At 40.7% G+C, this 22,510-nt stretch overlaps 1 protein-coding gene across 6 annotated transcripts in view; it reads right to left on the bottom strand.

The window, feature by feature from the left end:
• SORT1 (sortilin 1) overlaps window positions 1-22,510 on the bottom strand; it is an 87,605-nt gene that overhangs the window by 53,819 nt on the left and 11,276 nt on the right. For 5 of the 6 annotated variants that reach the window (XM_021921828.1, XM_021921818.1, XM_021921814.1 and 2 more), the window contains 2 exons: window positions 4,788-4,847; window positions 2,345-2,418 (listed from right to left, as the gene is read on the bottom strand). In XM_021921828.1, the coding sequence (XP_021777520.1) occupies window positions 2,345-2,418; window positions 4,788-4,847 (134 nt within the window). Of the gene's footprint in view, window positions 1-822; window positions 953-2,344; window positions 2,419-4,787; window positions 4,848-22,510 lie in introns of those variants that run through there. The other variant, XM_017945528.3, reaches the window with a different exon arrangement.

Below are 22,510 nucleotides of genomic sequence, written 5' to 3' on the forward strand. Positions count from 1 at the left end.
AGGTCAAGATAATAAATGACAAATGAATTAAGATTACACTTGGCTGTATGAACTTTTTTCTTTCCTTTAAAATTTTCAAATGTCCTATAATATGATTATACTGCTTTTATAATGAAACACAGGTTGGTAAGAAAAACTATCATGAGGAGATATTTTATTTTTTTGAGAAAGGGTATCGCTGTCTCACCCAGGCTGGAGTGCAGTGATGTGACCATAGCTACTGCAGCCTCAACCTCCAGGACCCAAGAGATGCTCCTAACTCAGTCTCCCAAGTAGCTGGGACCACAGATGTGCGACACCATGCCCAGCTGGGGAATGGGCAATTGTGAGGAGGGGAATTTATGAGAGCAAACATTCTTAAACACTGGAAAGAGTTACTGAAGCAAAGTTACACATTTTAAAACGCATTTTTCTCTCCCCAAATAGGATGCTTTTCATCTAAAATGGTTCAACTACTGTTCTGATTGAATAAACAAAGTCACCTATTATAGCTCTTTCTAGCACCAAGACTCTAAAATATAGTCGATCCTGTATCAAAAAAAATTTTAATTATCCATCCAAAAAAATTATAAAGAAGCCAAGACATTCATTCATTTATTTGATTATTATTTACTGCCTACCTACTACATGTTAGGCATTTGGCTAGATTCTGGGGAACCCAGTTAGTCAAGAACCTTGCCTTCGTGGAATTTGCACTGTAGTTCTAAGATAGCAATTCCTTGTTGGCCTAAAGGTATTTGTTGCCTCTCTGGGACAACATCAATGTACTGAAGGGCAGAGACTTCTGGCTCCATGCCCAGGAGACGTAGTCAAAGTTCATACCTCATGGGGAAGAGAGGTTAGGCTAATCCATTTCAGAGCTTGAACGTGGGTTCACTCCCACTTGGGCCAAGAACAGCAGTCAAATAAAGAACCTTGAGAAAGTACCATGACTCCTGGGAGATACCCTGACCCTAGGGTAGTTTCTATATCATCTGCTGGGAGGTCATTATTTCTTTAGGTCCCTAGGGGAAAATGAGACAGACATAAATGATTGAGAAGACACAATCATTCAGCAATCTCTAGGAATTAGTTGGTCTTGATCTTACTGTTAAGGAACGGAACCTACTTTTTAATCAAGTCATACCTTTGAGAAGACAACTCTAAAACTTCACCAATGTCACAGTATAGGTTGTGGTTCCAGAACACAAGTTACCATCATTATCACCAGTGTGAACACTACAAAGCATTTTGGTAGGTCTGACCTGACAGCCTCCTTCTTACGTAAAAATAATCTGCTTAGGCCTCAAAATGCTGTATAAATAATATTTGCTGGGAAAGTACAATGAAGATTTTTATTTCAGGAATATAAAAAACCATTTTGTGCTCAAACTTAATAGAAAGACTTTTTAAACTCCATACTACCTTCCCACAAATAAATATCCATATAAATGAACACAAACACACAGCACTATAGACTCTTTCTTCATCTTCCTTTATTGTTCTGCCCCTCAGTCAGGTCAAACCAACCTCTTTGGAACCAGGTCCCTTTTCACACTTCTTTCAGTTGCTAATTAGATGTTAAGGCCAGGCACTGTGGCTCACACTTGTAATCCCAGCACTTTGGGAAGCTGAGGTAGGCAGATAGCTTGAGCCCAGGCGCTCAATACCAGCCTGGGCAACATGGTGAAACCCTGTCTATCCAAAATACAAAAATTACCCAGGCATGGAGGTACATGCCTGTAATCCCAGCTACTTGGGAGGCTGAGGTGGGAGGATGGCTTGAACCTGGGAGGGAGAGGTTGCAATGAGCCGTGTTTGCGCCACTGCTCTCCAGCCTGAGTGACAGAGCCACACCCTGTCTCAAAAACAACAACAACAACAAAAAAAGTAGACGTTAAAAAGTGTGCTGGGGGCTGGGCACAGTGGCTCCCGCCTGTAATCCCAACACTTTTGGAGGCTGAGGCAGGCAGATCACTCGAGCCCAGGAGCTCGGTACAAGCCTAGGCAACATGGGGAAACCCCATCTCTACAAAAAATACAAAAAATTAGCCGGGCGTGGTGGCGTGTGCCTGCAGTCCTGGCTACTTGGGAGGCTGAAGTGGGAGGATGGCTTGAGCCTGGGAGGCGGAGGTTACAGTGAGCCAAGATGACGCCACTGCACTCCAGCCTGGGAGACAGAGTGAGACCCTGTCTCAAAACAACAACAACAACATGTGCTAAGTGTGACAGTCTGGTGAAAACTTAAGATGGCTAGAAGATCTTTTACATCAACTGTTACACACCCTCATGTCTAGAAAAGGGAGAATCTACATTCTCAGTATGTTACTTAGTCAAATGCTCCAACGCGTGTTATTGATCTCACCTTCGATATAGCTTGGACTGTCCGAAAGTCATAATTACCAGTGGTACATGGAAGGTAGTCAAAACTAGAATGACCTGGAGAGAGAAAAAAGCATTCCATAAATCAAAAAGATACTCCAATCACATGCTGATATGTGTTCAAGATTAAGCCAACACCTAAAAGACTTTTGATATCCCTACTTTGTAGTACTCCCCAAAGTCTAGAAAGATCTAGGTACTAGGGTTGAGAATGATGAGAAAGTCCTCAGCTCATTTTGTTGGGTTGATCCCCACCGCCTCCATTGAAGCAGTGAGGCTGACTACTCAAATACACATTAAAATAAAAGAAGGCTTTAACTATTTTGTATCCATACTATTGTAAGATACTCTCAGGCAAGCACCCTCTCCATTTTCTCCTTATAGAAGCTAGAATAGCATGGGTGTTCCCCTAGAGGTCACTGTGTCATGTCTGTCTTGTCTTTTTCTTCTCCTTGTTGTTGGTTCTTCATGAAATTCATTTTTTCAGTACTTTATCTACCAAAAACTATGCATGAGGAAATGATTCTGGATGGATTACTCCAAGAGTCTAGGGAGTCTCAGAAAGCCATATGAGAAATCTTGAAGATGGCTGGGCACCGTGGCCCATGCCTGTAATCACAGCACTTTGGGAGGCTGAGGTGGGCAGATCACTTAAGGTCAGGAGTTCGAGACCAGCCTGGCTAACATGGTGAAACCCTGTCTCTACTTAAAACACAAAAATTAGCTGGGCATGATGGTACATGCCTGTAGTTCCAGCTTCTTGGGAGGCTGAGGCATGAGAATTGCCTGAACCTGGGAGGCGGACGTTGCTGTGAGCCAAGATTGCACCACTGCACTCCAGCCTGGGTGACAGAGCGAGACTCTGTCTCAAAAAAAAAAAAGAAAAAAAGAAATCTTGGAGATACCAACTATCTAAGATAAAAGGGTAAATCATGGAAATTAGGGTACAACTCAAATTCTAGAAAAAACTGAGCTATGCTTAAAGAAATTCTACTAGAAGTTTAAAAATTAATCAAAATAAGAAATTTACAATTTGCTTTTCAGCACCAATATTTTATTTCTTTAGGCTTCTAATATAATTATCATGTGCCTCAATGAAATGACACATGCATTATGGAATACCAGGAGGCAGGAGATGTTGCCTCCGCTCTTGTTCAAGCAGGATATTAAGACAGCCAGGCAACAAGTCCTGATTTAAGACCAGAGGCCAATGTATCCTCAGCATGCCCTCCTAGTGGAAGCCCAGCTGTATATCAGGAGGGATAAGGAGCTGACTGATCCCCCTTCCAGTCCCCCAATCCTGACAGTACCTCCTTTGTGGTAGGGGCAAGGACAAAAGATGAACAACCATGAGCCCATGGGCACCACAGTCCCTCAACACACCTGTGGGAAAGGACACAGGAACAATACAGTTTGGAGGAAAAGTGCCAGGATGTTTTTAATGGACATTTTCTGTTTCTTTTTTTTTTTTTTTTTTCCTGAGACGGAGTCTTGCTCTGTCGCCCAGGCTGGAGTGCAGTGGCCGGATCTCAGCTCACTGCAAGCTCCGCCACCCGGGTTCTTGCCATTCTCCTGCCTCAGCCTCCTGAGTAGCTGGGACTACAGGCGCCCGCCACCTCGCCCGGCTAGTTTTTTTTTTTGTATTTTTTAGTAGAGACGGGGTTTCACTGTGTTAGCCAGGATGGTCTCGATCTCCTGACCTCGTGATCCGCCCATCTCGGCCTCCCAAAGTGCTGGGATTACAGGCTTGAGCCACCGCGCCCGGCCACATTTTCTGTTTCTATATAGGGGTTTTCCCAAGTATTGTGAGCTTCCCTTCTCAATACAGAGCACTCTCTTCCTTCTTTCTTCTTGCTCATCTTGATGCTAAGCAGCCACCAAGGACTGAAAAAGTGTCCATCTTCCTACTGTGGAAGAAGGTGATCAGAAGACGTTCCCGGCCAGGTGCAGTGGTTCATACCTGTAATCCCAGCACTTTGGGAGGCTGAGGCGTGTGGATCACCTGATGTCAGGAGTTTGAGACCAGCCTGGCCAACATGGTGAAACCCCATCTCCACTAAAAATACAAAAAGTTAGCTGTGCATGGTGGTGGGTGCCTGTAATCCCAGCTCCTTGGGAAGTTGAGGCAGGACAATCGCTTGAACCTGGGAGGCGGAGGTTGCAGTGAGCCGAGATCGCGCCATTGCACTCCAGCCTGGGCAACAAGAGTGAAACTCCGTCCCTACCGCACCCTAAAAAAAGATGTTCCCAGTTCTAAAGCAAAACCAACACAACTACAACTTCCTGAAAGTCTGTCTTGCAAACATTTCCTGTGATTGAGGCTAAAGACAGTTTCAGGAAGAAATGATACTAGGTGCTTAACCGCCCCCTAAATCCGTTGTCATCTTCTTGCTGGGTTGAAATAACAGACTCAAAATATGACTTACCCCAGTGCTATCTCCAACCCAGGACAAGGATACTGAGCCTCTGAGATCATCAAACACATGCTATAAGGGGAAAAAAAATTAATTTAGAAATGACAGCTACTCTCCTTCAATCTTTGGCTTCTTTAAATATCTGAACTTTATTACTGTTCAGAGTAATTAAGTTAATAATTATAAAGGGGATATGGATTCCCAGTACAAAATTTGGGAGAGATGGGATTTAACTACTTAATATGAATCACAAATAACCTGGAAATTTAAATTCCCTTTTACACAAAGTAAGCCAAGCAGATGAGTTTTCTTTACTGCACCAGATGGGGAGATGGGATAATCTAATTGCTTTCTCCAACAGAACTAAATATAAAGGTATAGCAAAGTATTTTTAGGATGCTTTAAAACAAGAGATCATAGCCCACACTGGCAGGCGTAATTGTAACCAAATCAGCATAATTTAAATTTTTCTGGGCATCCTTTACAGTATAGCTGAGAAGTTCATAACTGGATTCCTTTTACTTCTAGGCTAGCTCACTCAAAATGACAAGGGGCAGAAGCAAGAAGCAAATGTCTTTGTTTCACCTTTTCATTTAATAACCATAGTAATAATGATAATAATAAAACAACCTCACTAGAGTTGCAGTGAAAGTAAGGAGGTAAAAAAGGGAAAACTGGTATATTATACTCAAAATACAGTAAGCATGTTAAAATATAGTTATAATCATCATTGTAGGTGGTTTTGGATTTGTTTTTTAAATACTTCCTTTCTCTACTTATACAATAATATATATTCATTAAAAGAGATGTAGACAATTATAACAAGGTATAATAAAAATAAGTCATTCACAATTCTACCACATAGAGATATACTCAAGGTTAATATTATATGTATTAATACAATCTTCTGTTCTCTATCATTTTTGTAACTGATTAAAAAAAAAAAAAAACCAAAGAGGCAATAACTGCACTTGGCAAAAATTTCAAACCATATAGAAATTACATACTATATAGAATCTATATAGCAAAAAGTGCAGATCCTTCTCTTTTCCAGGCCACATGTTCACCACCCAAGCCCCATTTCTTAGACAGTTTAATAGTTCAGTATATATTTCTAATAATTGTTGATGATTATGCTTTTTTCTTAAGACTTATAATCTTACTAAGATTTTAAAATCTTAAACATGCCTTGCCCTCCCATATATGAGAAGCTCCTTAGAAGCCAGGGAATGTAACTTTATATTTCTTGGTACTCCCTGTGCCTACCACAGGAATACTTTGCACACTCAGTAAGCATTTGTTGAAAATGATTACACATCCTTCCCAAACCACAAACTCAACCTCAAAATAGAACATGTCTAAAAATGGTTGGGATGTCAGCTACTCGGTCACTCAAGCCACCAATCCCAACATAGAAATCTAAAGAAACAGAACTCAAAACATGAACTGTTTTGTTTATCTTGGAATTTTCTCTTGTAGTCTTGAACGGGCTTCTGAATTAATTCACCTATGTGATTTCCCCTCTGGACCATAAGTACCTTTGATGTCAAAAGAATCTCTCACACAATTTCTGTAAGTTAGTACAATCAGTGCCTCACACAGGTCTTGCTCCATAAATAATGGTTAACTCTCAAATGCTCGGCAGAGCTTCTCACAGCCTCTGCAGGACAGAAGGGTTATTCAGATATGCAGGCTTGCCAGGCATCTGAGAAAAAGTAGGGCTGCTAGAGCTTCTGAAACCGGAAGCTTAAAAGTGACACAGCAGTGTGTCTTATACGATATTTCACACATAGCAAAACCACACATTCTCTTGAGTGAGCATAATGTCTGAACTGACATCAATGAGGTCCTTCAGGAAAAACAGGAACATCCAGAGCTACCACAAGCACCAGGCAGATCACAAGGGCTAAGATCACAGTCATCTAAACATAGGTTATCTTTCCAAGGAAGGTCCTTGTCATAACTGACTAAGAGAAAAGAAAAAGCCCATCAATTATGGCACTGGAATTAGTGGTTGTCTTCATCAGGCTGTAAGATATCAGTCTTGAGCCAATCAGGACTGCAACTTTTACTTTTCAGGCAATGCTCTACACAGCTGACCCAGTCAATGCAGACTGGCATTACCCACATTTTCCTATTGCTCAACTATAGAACGAGGATTATCACGTGTCACTGGCAACTCTCAGCTTCACTGAAACAACTGAAATGGTAATGGACCTCATTCATCATCCAAAGAGTTCCTTTGGAAATGTAGCAAAACTGTGATTTTCTACTACCCTTAAGCTTCCTTCCCATCTGCTCCAAATAACCAGTGAAGATTTGCTTTTGAAAATGGGCAAACTCACTGAAAAACTCATCTACCTATAGCAAATGCAACTAATTTTTTAATATTTCAGTCTCTAACATTCTTACACTGGTGAAAGTTCAAAAAGAAAAATGAAATGAGATGTTACAGCAGGCCCAGAGGTTAAGCAGAAAGAAAAGGTCATATGGAAAGGAGATAAATCCAGGAGAACTAGGGACCCAAGAGTACAGATTCAATCCTGGCCTTTCAATGGGGGAAAAAATATGGATGTCCAGGAAAGGGCGGACAACCTGGTCATGGTTAGGAGACAGAATTCACAAGTCAGCACAAAGCCATCAATCCTAATCCAGAATCATTTCTAATATTTAAGACAACATACATGTCATTCTACACTGCAGTGGCATCTTAGATCTTTCAAAATATGTATTACAGCACTTTTAATTGTAGCTACAAGAACCTTGCCTGTCCTCCCCACTAGACCTGAGGTCCATCTGGTAAAGGAATCAAGCCTATACATTTCAGCAGCTAACACACAGCACAGTGCACAGTGGGCACACACAATAAATATTGAATTCTTGAAGAACTACTTATGAAGTTCTGAAAAAGAGGATGATGAAGTAAAAAGATAAGGCCAGGCCCACTTAACTTCCCCATGACAGACATGGGTATGAAATGTAAAAGTTCATTTCAGAGTGGACTTCTGCTTCTGGTCAAGATAGAGTGACAGGGATCACATTTACCTTTCTACGGGAAATAGCTAATTAAAAAAAAAACAAAAAACAAAAAAAACCACACACAGAATAGGCTGGGCGCGGTGGCTCATGCCTGTAATCCCAGCACTTTGGGAGGTTGACACAGGTGGATCACGAGTCAGGGGTTCGAGTGAAACCCTGTCTCTACTAAAGATACAAAAAATTAGCCAGGCGCGGCAGCACACCTGTAATCCCAGCCACCTGGGAGGCTGAGGCAGAGACTTGCTTGAACCCAAGAGGCGGAGGCTGCAGTGAGCCAAGATCGCGCCATTGCCCTCCAGTCTGTGTGACAGGGTAAGACTCCATCTCAAACAAACACACACACAGAATATATGAAATGACTGTTTCCAAGATATTGAACACCAGGCACAAAGGACGACGATTCCTGAAAGAAAAGGAACTGAACGAGAGTACCCTACAGCTTACTGGCTTACTGCCTGGAGAGAATTTCAGGCACAGTACAGGGGAGGGGCACCCAGGCAGAGCCCAGAGTTCTCCCTAAACTGAAGAGAGGAAGCTGATAGTCTGGGGAGGCCAAAGAGGTTCACAGGGCAGAAGATTAGAGCAGAAAGACTTACAAAGAAAAAAATTTCTGGAGATCTGAGCAGTGGGCCTCCCCTGCCACCCCACCAAGTCTTCCGCTGAACACCGAACAGCACACGCATGTGAGGAAACTATCTGAGGCCAGGGAAATCATTACCTGAAAGGATGGCAGAGAACAATATTCAGACCTCACACAGGAACAGGAATAATCCTTGTTCCCAGTAACCATAATAGGAAACCTTGTATTTCAAGGAAATTGGGTAGAGTACTCAGAAACATTTACCTCTGTGGTAAGGAAAAATAACCCCAGACTTAATGCTGTGCTGGTCCCGCCTAAAAAAAGCTTAAAAGCAAGACCCAAAAGGATCAAACTGTTTCCAAGTAATCAGTGTTCCAGAACAAAGTTCAAGAATATTTATAAAAATACAAAAATATCTAGCATCCAACAAGCAAAAACTCACAATATCCAACTGAAAAATCATCAGGTGGGTAGGTGCAGTAGCTCATGTCTATAATCCCTGCCCTTTGGGAAGCCGAGGTGGGAGGATCACTTGAGGCCAGGAGTTCGAAGCTAGCTTGGGCAATGTAGCAAGACCCCCATTTCCACAAAAACAATTTTAAAAAAATCAGCTAGGCATGGTTACACATGCTTGTTAGCCCTCGCTACTTGGGAGGCTGAGGCAGAAGGATCTCTTGAGCCCAGGAGTTTGAGGCTACAGTGAGCTATGATTATACCACTGCACTCCAGCCTGAGCAACAGAGCAAGACCCTGTCTCTTAAAATAAATTTTTTTTTTTTTTTTTTTTTTGAGACGGAGTCTCGCTCTGTTGCCCAGGCTGGAGTGCAGTGGCCGGATCTCAGCTCACTGCAAGCTCCGCCTCCCGGGTTCACGCCATTCTCCGGCCTCAGCCTCCCGAGTAGCTGGGACTACAGGCGCCCGCCACCTCGCCCGGCTAGTTTTTTGTATTTCTTAATAGAGACGGGGTTTCACCATGTTAGCCAGGATGGTCTCGATCACTTGACCTCGTGATCCGCCCGTCTCGGCCTCCCAAAGTGCTGGGATTACAGGCTTGAGCCACCGCGCCCGGCAAAATAAATTTTTAAAAATAACGAGGCGCCGGGCCCGGTGGCTCACGCCTGTAATCCCAGCACTTTGGGAGGCCAAGACGGGCGGATTACAAGGTCAGAAGATCGAGACCATCCTGGCTAGCATGGTGAAACCCCGTCTCTATTAAAATACAAAAAAAATTAGCCGGGTGTGGTGGCGGGCGCCTGTAGTCCCAGCTACTTGAGAGGCTGAGGCAGGAGAATGGCGTGAACCCGGGAGGCGGAGCTTGCAGTGAGCCGAGATCGCACCACTGCACTCCAGCCTGGGTGACAGAGCAAGACTCCGTCTCAAAAAAAAAAAAAAAAAAAAAAAAACATAACCAGGCACGCAAAGAAGAAATCAGGACCCATAAAGAAGAGAAAAATCAAACTGACTCAGAAATAACAAAGATAATTAGTAGATAAGGACACTGAAACAGTTATAACTGTACTCCACAAGAAATTAGAGAATGGATTGAGAATGTTAAAGAAAAAAAATTTTTGAAAGACTTAAATCAGGCCAGGCGCGGTGGCTCATGTCTATAATCCCAGCATTTTGGCAGGCCAAAGTGGGCAGATCACTTGAGGTCAGAAGTTCAAGACCAGCGTGGCCAACATGGTGAGATCCCATCTCTACTAAAAATACTAAAATTACTAAAATACTAAAAATTAGCCAGGTGTGGTGGTGGGCACCTGTAATCCCAGCTACTCAGGAGGCTGAGGGAGGAGAATCACTTGAACCCAGAAGGCAGAGGTTGCAGTGAGCAGAGACTGCACCACTGCACTCCAGCTTGGGTAACAAGAGTGAAACACTGTTTCAAAAAAAAAAAAAAAAGACTTAAATTAGACTTGTAGAAATGAGAATTACAATGTTTGAGATGAAAAGTATACTGGATAGGGCGCTGTGGCTCATACCTGTAATCCCAGCACTTTGGGAGGCTGAGGTGGGCAGATCACCTGAGTTCAGAAGTTCGAGACCAGCCTTGCCAACATAGTGAAAACTTGCCTCTACTAGAAATATAAAAACTAGCCAGGTGTGGTGACATACACCTGTAGTCCCAGCTACTCACAAGGCTGAGGCAGGAGAATTGCTTGAACCTGGGAGGTGGAGGCTTTATTAAGCCGAGATTGCACCACTGAACTCCACCTGAACGACAGAGTGAGACTCCGTCTCAAAAACAAACAAACAAACAAAACAAACACTGGATAGGCTGAACAGGAGATTAGACACTGTAGAAGAGATGAGTGTGAACCTGAAGCCATACCAACGGAAACTATCCAAAGTGAAACACAGAGATAAGAAAAGACAAAAAACGAACAGAGCCATCAATTTAGAAAATGTTCTAGTTTCTACAAATGTTCTTGAAGTTGTTCTATAGCTCAGCGATGGCTCTGTCATTCTTTTTGAAGTAGAACAACTTCAGGCAGCTGATTATATATGCAATCAGGGCATCTAGAGGAGGCTGGGCTGGAGACAGAAAAAAAAGTTAAGATATAATAGCCAAAATTTCCCCAAATGTGATGAAAAGGATAAACCCAGAGATCCAAGAAGCTCAGAAACCCGAAGCTCAAGAAACATGGTGAAAAATACACCAAAGCACATCATATCATAGTCAAATAATCTAAAATCAGCAATAGAGAAAAATCTTAAACGCATCCACAAAAAAGATGACATTACATACAGAGAAACAAAGAATGATAGCAGACTTTTCCTACAATACAAGCCAGACAGTGGAGTAACATATTTAAAGTACTGGGTAAAAAACAGTCAAGCTGTAATTCTATAGCAAGTGAAACTATTTTTCAAAAATGCAGGTTTCACAATGAGATACCATCTCATACTAGAAAGAGTGACTACTATTATTAAAACATCAAAAAAAAAAAAAAAAAAAAAAACCCAGATACTGGTGAGGCTGTGGAGAAAAGGGAATGATTATATACTGTTGGAGGGAATGTTCAGCCACTGTGAAAAGCGATTTGGAGATTTCTCAGAGAACTTAAAAGAGAACTATGATCTGACCCAGCAATCCCGTTACTGGGTATATATCCAAAAGAAAACAAATCATTCTACCAAAAAGACACATGCACTATGTTAATTATCGCTCTACTGACAATAGCAAAGACATGGAATCAACCTAGGTGCCCATCAGCAGTGGACTGGATAAAGAAAATATGGTCTATATACACCATGTAATACCATGGAGCCATAAAACGAATGCCTGTCCCTTGCAGCAACATGGATGCAGATGGAGGCCATTACGCTAAGCAAATTAACACAGAAACAGAAAACCAAATATCACATGCTCTCACTTATAATGGGAGGTAAACACTGGGTACTCACGGGCTATAAAGATGGCAACAATAGAAACGGGATTATTAGAGGAGGGACAGAGGTGAGTATTGAAAAACTAACCATTGGGTGCTATGTTCACTACCTGAGTGATGGAAGCATTTGTATTCCAGCATCACATGATATACCCAGGTAACAAACCTGCACATATACCCCTAAATCTAAAAGTTGAAAAAAAACCGCACGTTTCAAAAAGGAAAAGTTCTGTGTTTCCGCACTTGTCCATCGCTCCTCAGCATTCTACGGTGGGTGTTTCTTTTTGACAGCCACCAGGGACGGACTACACCAGTGCAAAAGATCTGAAAGACAGCCAAAGTCCCATTTTTCACTGCAAAACAAACCATTCTGGTTTGTAATTATCACAGCTCAAAGTGATCTCCTCTTCCTAAGTATTACCCTCACAGCATTTACAGACACTCCTTGTACTATAACTATTTATATATATATATAAATGTAAACTATACGTACACGTAAACTATACATGTAGAACTATTTACATATTTGTCTTCCTCTCAAATTATGCTATAACTTCTTAATGGCAGACACTATAATTTGGTATTACCCATCAGGCCTAGAACAAGGTCTTATACATACTAGATGCTCCACAAACATTTTCATAAAAGTCTATTCACAAACTCCTGCTACTAACGTTCTTTCTTTTTCTTAGTATTTTTTTTTTAAATTCACGATAGCTGTTTGTCCTGAACTAACATTATTGATCTGTGTGTAATCTTCCTTCTAACACGGTTACTGCTGTCTCAGTAAATAATGGCTGAATAGAGTTATTCCTATGCTCTTCCAGCCAGCCAAGACACTGTTATACACTGGCATGTGTTCTTAGCTGTTCACACATGATGGTGACCTTACTCCTCTCCTTCCCATTGTAGTTACCATTAGCTTCATGTAGCTAAACATTGGTAAAGATGCCCTGAACACATCTAAGTGTTTAGAGGCATTGAGCAGGGGTAGTCTATATAGAAGAGAAATTCAAATTTCAAGTGAAAAAATAAAGGTATGAATACTGAGATTTAAGCAGAGTTTACAGAGTTGGGAGGCAGATATAAGCAAGAGCAAGGCAATGAGAGAAGGCAGCAGTGCAGGTAGAACATACAGGAAGATAACATGCAAGTATCTTGAAAATTTTCAAAGAACACAAATAAAATCTATTAATATCACCCTCTAGTAAAATGCTGAGTATACAGTAAATGCTATTAAGACTTGTTAAAATAAAAAAAGAATTTCAGGCTGAGTATGGTGGTTTATGCCTGTAATCCCAGCACACTGGGAGGCTGAGGTGGGAGGGTCACTTGAGTCCACAAGTTCAAGACCAGTCTGGGCAATATAGTGACCCCCATCTCTACAAAAAATTTAAAAATCAGCCAAGCATGGTGGTGCACACCTGTAGTTCTAGCTACTCAGGAGCTGAAGTAGGAGGATCACTTGAGCCCAGGAATTCGAGGTTGCAGTAAGCTATGATCATGCCACTGTACTCTAGTCTGGACAACAGAGAGAGAACCTGTCTATATTTAAATAATAATAAGAAGAAGAATCTCAAGGTCAGAATAAAGAAAGTTAAGGTTGAAATAGAAGGAAAATAAAAATGAAGAAAAGGAAATATCTTTAAGAAGACATTTTAGAAATAGTACTCCTGGCTTGAAAGACCAAAGAAAGCTGAGAGAAGCCACTGGATCACTTAGACAAGAATGGTGTCTGACGATATATACAGCTAAAAATAATGAGTCAATAAGTTATGGTTCAATTGCTCTAATCAAGGCAAAGTAAGAAGAATAAAAGAAATATGAACAGAGGATAAAGCTTTGTTGCTAGAAAGAACTGAAAGGCAGAATAATTCCTATAAGAAGGGAAAACCCAAAACCTCTGACACAATATTACCAAAGAATGTTCTATAATATTAAAATAATGAATCATACAAAAACATCTAGTACTATGTTGCAGAGTCCATCCAACAGAAGGTAGAGTGAATATTTTATATATATATAGCACTTTATATATATATAGCATATATATAGCACTTTATATACATATAGCATATATATTAATATTTTGTCTTGTTGTTATATTAATATAAATTAATATTTATATATAGCATATAAAGCACTTTATATATATATAAAGATATTATGTGTTAGTTGTATAAATGATTCAAATGGAGAGTGTGGGGAGAGTTGAAGCATGTTTTGTTTCTGGTAAACAACAGCTGTAGGCCAGGCATGATGGCTCACACCTGTAATCTCAGCACCTTGGGAGGACGAGGCGGGTGGATCACCTCAGGTCAGGAGTTCAAGACTAGCCTGACCAATACAGTGAAACTCCATCTCTACCAAAAATACAAAAATTAGCCGGGCGTGGTGGCACACACCTGTAGGCCCAGCTACTCAGGAGGCTGAGGCAGAAGAATCGCTTGAACTCAGGAGGCAGAGGTTGCAGTGAGCCAAGGTTGCGCCACTGCACTCTGGCCTGGGCGACAAAGTGAAATTCCATCTCAAAAAAAAAAAAAAAAGCTGTGTTGCTTTAATGTAGCATGCCTAAGAGACAGATTATTTAGCACAAGGGTGTCCAATCTTTTGGCTTCCCCGGGCCACACTGGCAGAAGAATCGTCTTGGGCCACACATAAAATACACTAACACTAACAATAGCTAATGAGCTTAAAAAGAAATCATACAAAAAAATCTCATAACGTTTTAAGAAAGTTTATGGATTTGTATTGGGTCGCATTCAAAGCCACCCTGGGCCACATGTGGCCCGCGGGCTGTGAGTTGGACAAGCTTCATTTGGCACAAAGAGAACATGATCTGGTCACTACATATTGCTCAGGAGTCAGCTAAATGTATGATCTAGAAACAGGTCAAAATTAAGGAAAACTATGTAAATATGTTGTTTCTCTGCTCAACAGTCCAAAAGCCAGTACCCTGAGGAGCCCAGAGCAAATACTGTAATTCAGATGACCTAATCCTACCCCAGGAGAGGAAGCACAGAAGCCAAGAAGTTTAAGAGTAGTTGGGTAAAATGTCAGCTTGATTCTACCAGGAGCAGATGAGCATGAAATTATTGCCACTTTTGGAAAAATTTATTAATCCCATGACAGAGTTACTGGCGCAGGAATAGACAAATCAATAGAGCAAAACAGATCCAGGAATGGATGAGGTTTCTTTTAGCACATGATAAAGCTAGCACTTCAAGTTAGTGGTATAAGAACACTGGAAAAACTGGCTATTTGGAAAAATAAAAAATAAAAAGCTGAATTCATAACTCCCTTCTTAAAATGCCTAAATAAATTCCATATAGGGAGAATATTTAAATGTAAAAAAAGTAAATTATAAAAATACTAGAAATGGCCAGGCACAGTGGCTCACGCCTGTAATCCTAGCACTTTGGGAGGCCAAGGTGGGTGGATTGCTTGAGCCCAGGAGTTTGAGACCAGCTTGGGCAACATAGTGAGACCCTGTCTCTACCAAAAAAGAAAACAAACAAACAAAAAACAATAGCCAGGTGTGGTGGCACAGCATGCGTTTGTGGTCCCAGCTACTCAGAAGGTTGAGGTGGGAGGATTGCTTGAGCCTGGGAGTTCGAGGCTGTAGTGATCTGTGATGGCACCACTGTGCTCCAGCCTGGGTGACAGAGTGAGACTCTGGGTCAAAAAACGATACCAGAAGTATAAGTAATATTTTTATAACCTTGGAATGGGAAGACTTTTACAAAAATGCTACAAAAATCAGAACCAATATTTAAGGATTTACTTTGACTATGTAAAAAGTTTAAATTGCAAAACACCAAAGAGAAAGCTGAAAAAAACTGGGGAAAATTATTTCTAACATGACAAAATATTAATGTAGAAAGGGTTTCAATTAATATAAAAGGGTTTCAATTAATACAAAATTATTTGTAACATGATAAAATATTAATATACAAAGGTTTTCAAATCAATAAGAAACAGGTCAAAACCTCAAACAGGTTTTTGGAAAACAGGCAAAGAACATGAGCACCCAATTCATAGAAGGACAAAGAAATGGCCAATATACATATGAAAAGCTATTTAATCTCTAAAAAACAAAAACAAAAACAAAAACAGGCTGGTGCAGTGCCTCACACCTGTAATCCCAGCGCTTTGGGAAGCTAAGGCGGAAGGATCACTTAAGCCCAGGAATTTGAGACCAGCCTGGGCAACATGGCAAAATCCTGTCTCCACCAAAAATTAAAAAAAAATTAGCCGGGTATGGTGGTGTACACCTGTAGTCCCAGCTACTCAGGAGGCTGAGATGGGAGGGTGGCTTGAGCCCAGGAGGTAGAGGCTGCAGTGAGCCAAGAAAGAAAACGAAAAATAATATGACATTTTTGCCTTTCAGACTGGCAAAGATTAAAAGACTTGACAAAATGTATCCAGTGACAGCATAGGGACCAGAGTACCTTCTTCTATGGTGGGTGGAAGTACATAAATTGCTGTAATTTTTCCGGAGAGCTATTTGGTTATGCAAATAAAAAATGAAAACATCCATATCACGTGACCGAGCAAACCCTATTCTTAGGAATTTGTCGTAAGGGGATAATCACACATCTTTATAAAAGATGCCATATATTGGGGTGATTCCTGCAGCTAACAACTATTGAACATTCCCCACATGTCATCTTCTGTGTTAGGTATCTTATACACATTATTATTTAATCCACATAACCCCATGAGATATTACTATACCTGTATATTATAAATGAAGAACTGGAGCTTTGTTAAGTAAATTATGTTATACCATATAACAATATATCAGGTGCTATTAAAAATGTTTCAAGAACAAGGAAAAAAAGAAACATTTTTAAAAATTTTAAAAAACAAAAACAAAAATGTTTCAGGTATTTACTGACATTGAAAGATATTCATAGCATATTAGTAAAAAGCAGGCTACAATACAGCATGTGACATCATATGTGCATATTTATGGTTAAAATGATATCTGGGACCGGGAACAGTGGCTCACACCTATAATCCTAGCACTTTGGGAGGCTGAGGCAGGACAATTGCAATTGCTTAAGCTCAGGAGTTTAAGAACAGCCTGGGCAACATAGTGAGACTTTGCCTCCACAAAACCAACAACAACAATAAAAACTACCCAGGCCTGGTGGCAAGCACCTGTAGTCCCAGATACATTGTTTGAGCCTAGGAGGTCAAGGCTACAGTCAGCCATGATTGTGCCACTGCACTCTACTCTTGATGACAAAGCAACACTGTCTCTAAAAAAAAAAAAAAAGATATCTGGAAGGATACCCTTTAAAATATCAATAGCAACCGTCATATTGTAGAATTGACACAGGTGCACTCTTCTTTATAGTTTTTCTAGAGTGCATGAATTACTCTCATTCTACCTCCAATTGGCAGAAATCATTTTTAAAATAAAACTATATAAGTAAGCTATTTTTAGTTTAAAAAAAAAAGAAAAAGTATAAAGGAAAGGGTGATATAAAAAGTACACATAGACCATGTTAATTAATTTATTTATTTTTTGGGGGCAAAGTCTCACTCTGTTACCCAGGCTGGAGTGCAGTGGTGTGATCTCAGCTCACTGCAACCTCCATCTTCCAGGTTCAAGCAAGTCTCATGCCTCAGCCTTCCCAATAGCTAAGATTACAGGTGCATGCCACCAGGCCTGGCTAATGTTTGTATTTTTAGTAGAGACGGGGTTTTACCATGTTGGCCAGGATGGTTTTGAACTCCTGACCTCAAGTGATCCGCCCGCCTCAGCCTCCCAAAGTGCTGGGATTACAGGCGTGAACCACCGCGCCCGGATGCATGTTAGTTTATTCTTATTTATATTACACTAGCTAACAGATATACCAGAAGGTTATAGGATAGGTCAAGAGCCCCTGCTACACTGAGGCACAGGAACATAGGCGGTCCTGATGTAAGGTTGACCTCCTAATATCATTAATCACTGATACACTAAGCTGCCTTTTCAGAGTCACATTCAGAGCCTTTTGTCCATTACCTATTGAATAGTGATTTCTGGTGTCCCAGATGGTACCAACAGCCATCTACTGCCCTCGGTAGGGGAGCTCCGAAGCAGAAGTAACTGGCTGGCATTTATAGCTGCCATCTGACTGTCAAATAGATTTTCAGGAATTCATTATGTTAGAAAGCAGGGGACAGCTTGTACTACCTTCTCTAAAAGGCATCCACCTTGAGAGCTGATGATATAAGACTCATCCAAGCATTTATTGCCTACCATCTTAAAGCAGGAGGCCCCCACACTTCAGAGTTCATGAATTAGCACAATGTCCATTTCTGGGATCATCTGAATACACCCTAGGTTCTGCTCACAAGATTCTTCATGGAAACAACCATCTTCACATCTAATTAAACTAAAAGCCAAATTAAATTACTGTTACCATAAGCTTGGAAAATTTAAAGTTGGGCCCAAGAGTCACTGTAGCTTGGAAAAAAATCCAGTCATGAGAAACTTCTATCTTTAGTTACACACATGATCAAAAATAAAACACTGAAAAAACTAACACTGGCACTACTGTGTGTAGGTCAGTTTTCCCAAGGCAAGGCCCAGCTTAAAAGCCACTTGCTGACGGCCTGACCGTGTACCCATCAGGAGCAGCCTTTTTGACAAGCAAAGAAGGAGGTGAATTCAATGATGGCATTCTTCACATACATGCCCTCTTTCAACAAATATGTCTGCATGCCTACCATGTGCTGTGATGATACATGCTCTGAGCTACTGAAGATTATACCCTATCAACAGGCATCTTACGTACAGAAATCTAAAAAGAAAGGCTAAACACACTAGACTTTTAATCTACAGAAGTCAGCCTGTCACACTGAAAATAAAACTACGAAAGAACGTTAAGCCTCGCCCAGTAACTAACTGGTTGGGATGGTAGGCACAAATCATTTTCTCTGTTGGGAATCCATTTCCTCAGGAGTAAAACTGAGGATTACGAAGGCAAGGCATTGGTGATCCCACAAAGACTGGGGATCTAGGATTAGTCTTCCAAAGCCCAGTGAGGCCTAGAACACAACCTGAGTGACGCTTTTGCAGGCAGGAAGAAAATCCTAACAGAATATAGTTCTATTAAATTAGGCACTGCTAGAATCATAAAACATGAGCCAGAAATAAGATCACAAATGTCCCAGTTCTCATGGAGTCTATTCTTGGAAATGAAAAAATTAACTACAAAATAATGTACAAGTTTTCAAATCTATTTAATTATTCAGAGTTTTCTGAGGGAGCATGATACAGAGGAGAGTACCAGGCTAATAATCAGTCAATCCGAATTTTATTTCCAGCTCTGCAAAACGCTGCATGAAACTGGGCAGCACAACCTGACATCATTACCAAAGTGAGGGGGCTAGAATGACAATCTTTCTAGTCTTTCTAAGCTTTAAAATTCTATGACTCATCAACAATTCAGCCACTGAGTTTGCTTTTCAACTGCTATGTATCTGGGATTTTGTTGTTTTGGAGATCAGCTCCCTGCTCCACAACAGGCCAGTGTTCAAAGGAGAGGGGCAACAGCAACCTCCATGATTTAGATGCCTCAGCAACCTGGATACGCACTGAAAAGAAGCAAGGAGACCTCTGATGCCACTATTATCCATTAAAAATCTGTGCATTTGACTTCTAAGAGAAATCTGCAGACCATCACTCTAATTCAATTTACTAAACTGGTTAGAATTGTCTAATGTTAGAAATCTGCTTTCTTAGCATACAGAGGAAGCAAATCAAATTTGAGGGTGATATATGTAGAGACAGACAGGGACAACAGCAAGAGGAAGAGGATATTACAAGAGGAATTACAAAGGGAATATCATTTCTGCAGGAAAAAAGCAAACAGGCAGACAATGGCATTAAGTTTATAATCTAGGACATTTGAAATGGGAGAAGATAGCCCATATATCTCAATAGCCCCTGTGGGTATTAAATATTATACCACATTAAAATACTGTGAGTCATGTCTTAGTCCATTTTCAGTTGCTATAAGAGAATATCCAAGACTGGGCAATTTATAAACAAACAATGTTTATTTAGCTCACAGTTTTGGAGGCTGTGAAGTCCAAAAGCATGGCATAGGCATCTGTAGAGGATCATCCCATGGCAGAAAGTGGAAGCAAGCACAGGAGACACAGAGAAGAAATAGGAACAGGCCAGGCATGGTGGCTCACGCCTGTAATCGCAGCACTTTGGGAGGCCAAGGCAGGTGGATCACTTGAGGTTAGGAGTTTGAAACCAGCCTGGGCAACATGGTGAAACCCCATCCCTACTAAAAATACAAAAATTAGCCAGGCATGGTGGCACACACCTGTAATTCCAGCTACTTGGGAGGCAGAGGCATGAGAATCCCTTGAACCTGGGAGGTGGAGGTTGCAGTGAGCTGAGATCACAACTCTGCACTCTAGCCTGGACAAAAGAGTAAGACTCTGTCTCAAAAAAAAAAAAAAAAAAAAAAAAAAAGAAAAAGAAAAAAAGAAAAGAAATAGGACCAAACTCTTCCCCTATTATAATTAACCCACTCCTGGGATAAAGGCCTTAATCCATTCATGAGTTGGTGCCCTCATGATATAATACCTCTTAAAGACCCACCACTTAATACTGTTACATTGACAATTAAGTTCCTAAAACATGAATTTGGGGAGGCACATTCAAACCACAGCAGTCCTGGCACAGCACAATTTATTATCTTCTTAGTGACCTAGACTCATATTGTTGACCAAGAAGCAGAGAAGTATATTAGAAAGATTTCCATTAAAAAAGCAAGCAAACAAAAACCCTTTGGCACTTACAAAAGGGCAGGCTTAGTTTTTGAAAGTCACTTCCATGAAACAATTCATTTCTCAATAAATAGCTACATTTCATAATTTTTTGCATTTAACGGCTATATCTTAGTTCATTTTAAAGAAAAGAAAGTGACAAAGAAATATGCTCCAGTTGCCAGCTGACTGAGCCGAGAGAACCATAAAGGCTGGCTGCTTATCCCTTGGGTGTGGGCGCTAACCCCTTCCCCCATTCCCTCTGCTACAACCACACTGGCCTTCTTCCAGATCCTAGAGTATGCCAAGCTCTTTTAGACCCAGGCCTTATGAACATGTTGTTCTCTCCGCCTGAGATACTCTTCCCGGCAAAATTCTATTCAAGTATCAGTTTAAATAATTTCTCAGTGAATCTTTCCTAATGCCCCAGACTAAAAAAGACCTGTCAATTATTCTCCTGTGGTTACTATTTTTCTTCTTGGTTGTTACCACATTTATAATTATATATCGTTTAGTGCCATTTTCTCTATTGGTCCATAAAGTTCCATCAAGGCAGAGGTCTGGTGTTCTACACCAGTTCCCAGGACCTGATACAGTGCCTCATGTATGTAGGTGCTCGATAAACATTGCTGAATTAAAGAAAAACAATAATATTTAACCTTTACTAAGCACTTATTATATTAGTATTATATATATTAAGGTACTCACTGTTAATTTATAAAGAAAGCAGCAGGCTCAGAGACATTAAGTAATTTGCTCAAAGTCAAAAAGTTGGTAAGTGGCAGAGCAAGGCTTCAATATCATGTCTGTCTGACTCCAGATTACACATTTCATGACTACTCTTTCTTCAGCATTGTGGGAGGCAAAAGTGATGAAGGACTCATAGTACAAGCTGGACCCTACCTTTAAGGAGTTTATCATTGAGGGAACAAAACTTCTATAAATGAAACTGAACTCAAGACAGAAGTGTTGTATTACATGGAATAGTCCAAAATTATAGGGGAGAACAGGAAAAACTAACAAGGGCTAGAAGGGCATTCAGACAGGAACAAAGCCATGAAAACAAATATGAAGAAGCAAAAACCACATGGGGAGCTGGAGGGACTGGTTAGAAGGTCACTTTAACTGGAACAGAGCGTTAACATAGGCCAGGAAGTGGTGAAATAGTAGGTTAAATAAATATGCACACAGGCCGGGTGTGTTGGCTCACACTTATAATCCTACCACTTTGGAAGGCCCAGGCAGAAGAATCATTTGAGCCCAGCAATTTGAGAACAGCCTAGGCAGCATAGTAAGACCTCATCTCTACTTGTTAATAATTGTTAAAAGTTTAAAAAAGCAATTATGCACATAAGAAAAAATAATTCCATCAACATTCTAGTCCGCTATTCTTTCAAGTTCCTGAGAAGTACCTATCACATTCACCAATATTTCTTGAAACCACAGAGGTCAGTCAGTAAAGCACAAAGCTAACAGTAGCTGCTCAGTTAAAAGGGTGAAATATGCAAGGTGCTATTTCAGAGCTATCAACTTAAACCACAGTCATTAACTCTAACAAATTAAAGCTTAATGAAGGGGAAGAAAAACTGTTATTAAATTATAGTCTTTAAAAAATAATTTGGCCAAGTGCAGTGGTTCATACCTGTAATCCCAGCACTCTGGGAGGCTGAGGCAGGCAGATCGCCTGAGGTCAGGAGATCAAGACCAACCTGGCCAACATGGTGAAACCCCATCTCTACTAAAAATACAAAAATTAGCCAGGTGTGGTAGTGCACACCTGTAGTCCCAGCTACTTTGAAGGCTGAGGCAGGAGGATCACTTGAACCCAGGAGGTAGAGGTTGCAGTGAGCTGAGATCATACCACTGTACTCCATCCAGCCAGGGCAACAGTGAGACTCAGTCTCAAAAAATAAATAAATAAAAATAAATAATTTTAA

This window comes from Papio anubis, chromosome 1 (assembly GCF_008728515.1).
Source record: "Papio anubis isolate 15944 chromosome 1, Panubis1.0, whole genome shotgun sequence".
Lineage (NCBI taxonomy): Eukaryota > Metazoa > Chordata > Mammalia > Primates > Cercopithecidae > Papio > Papio anubis.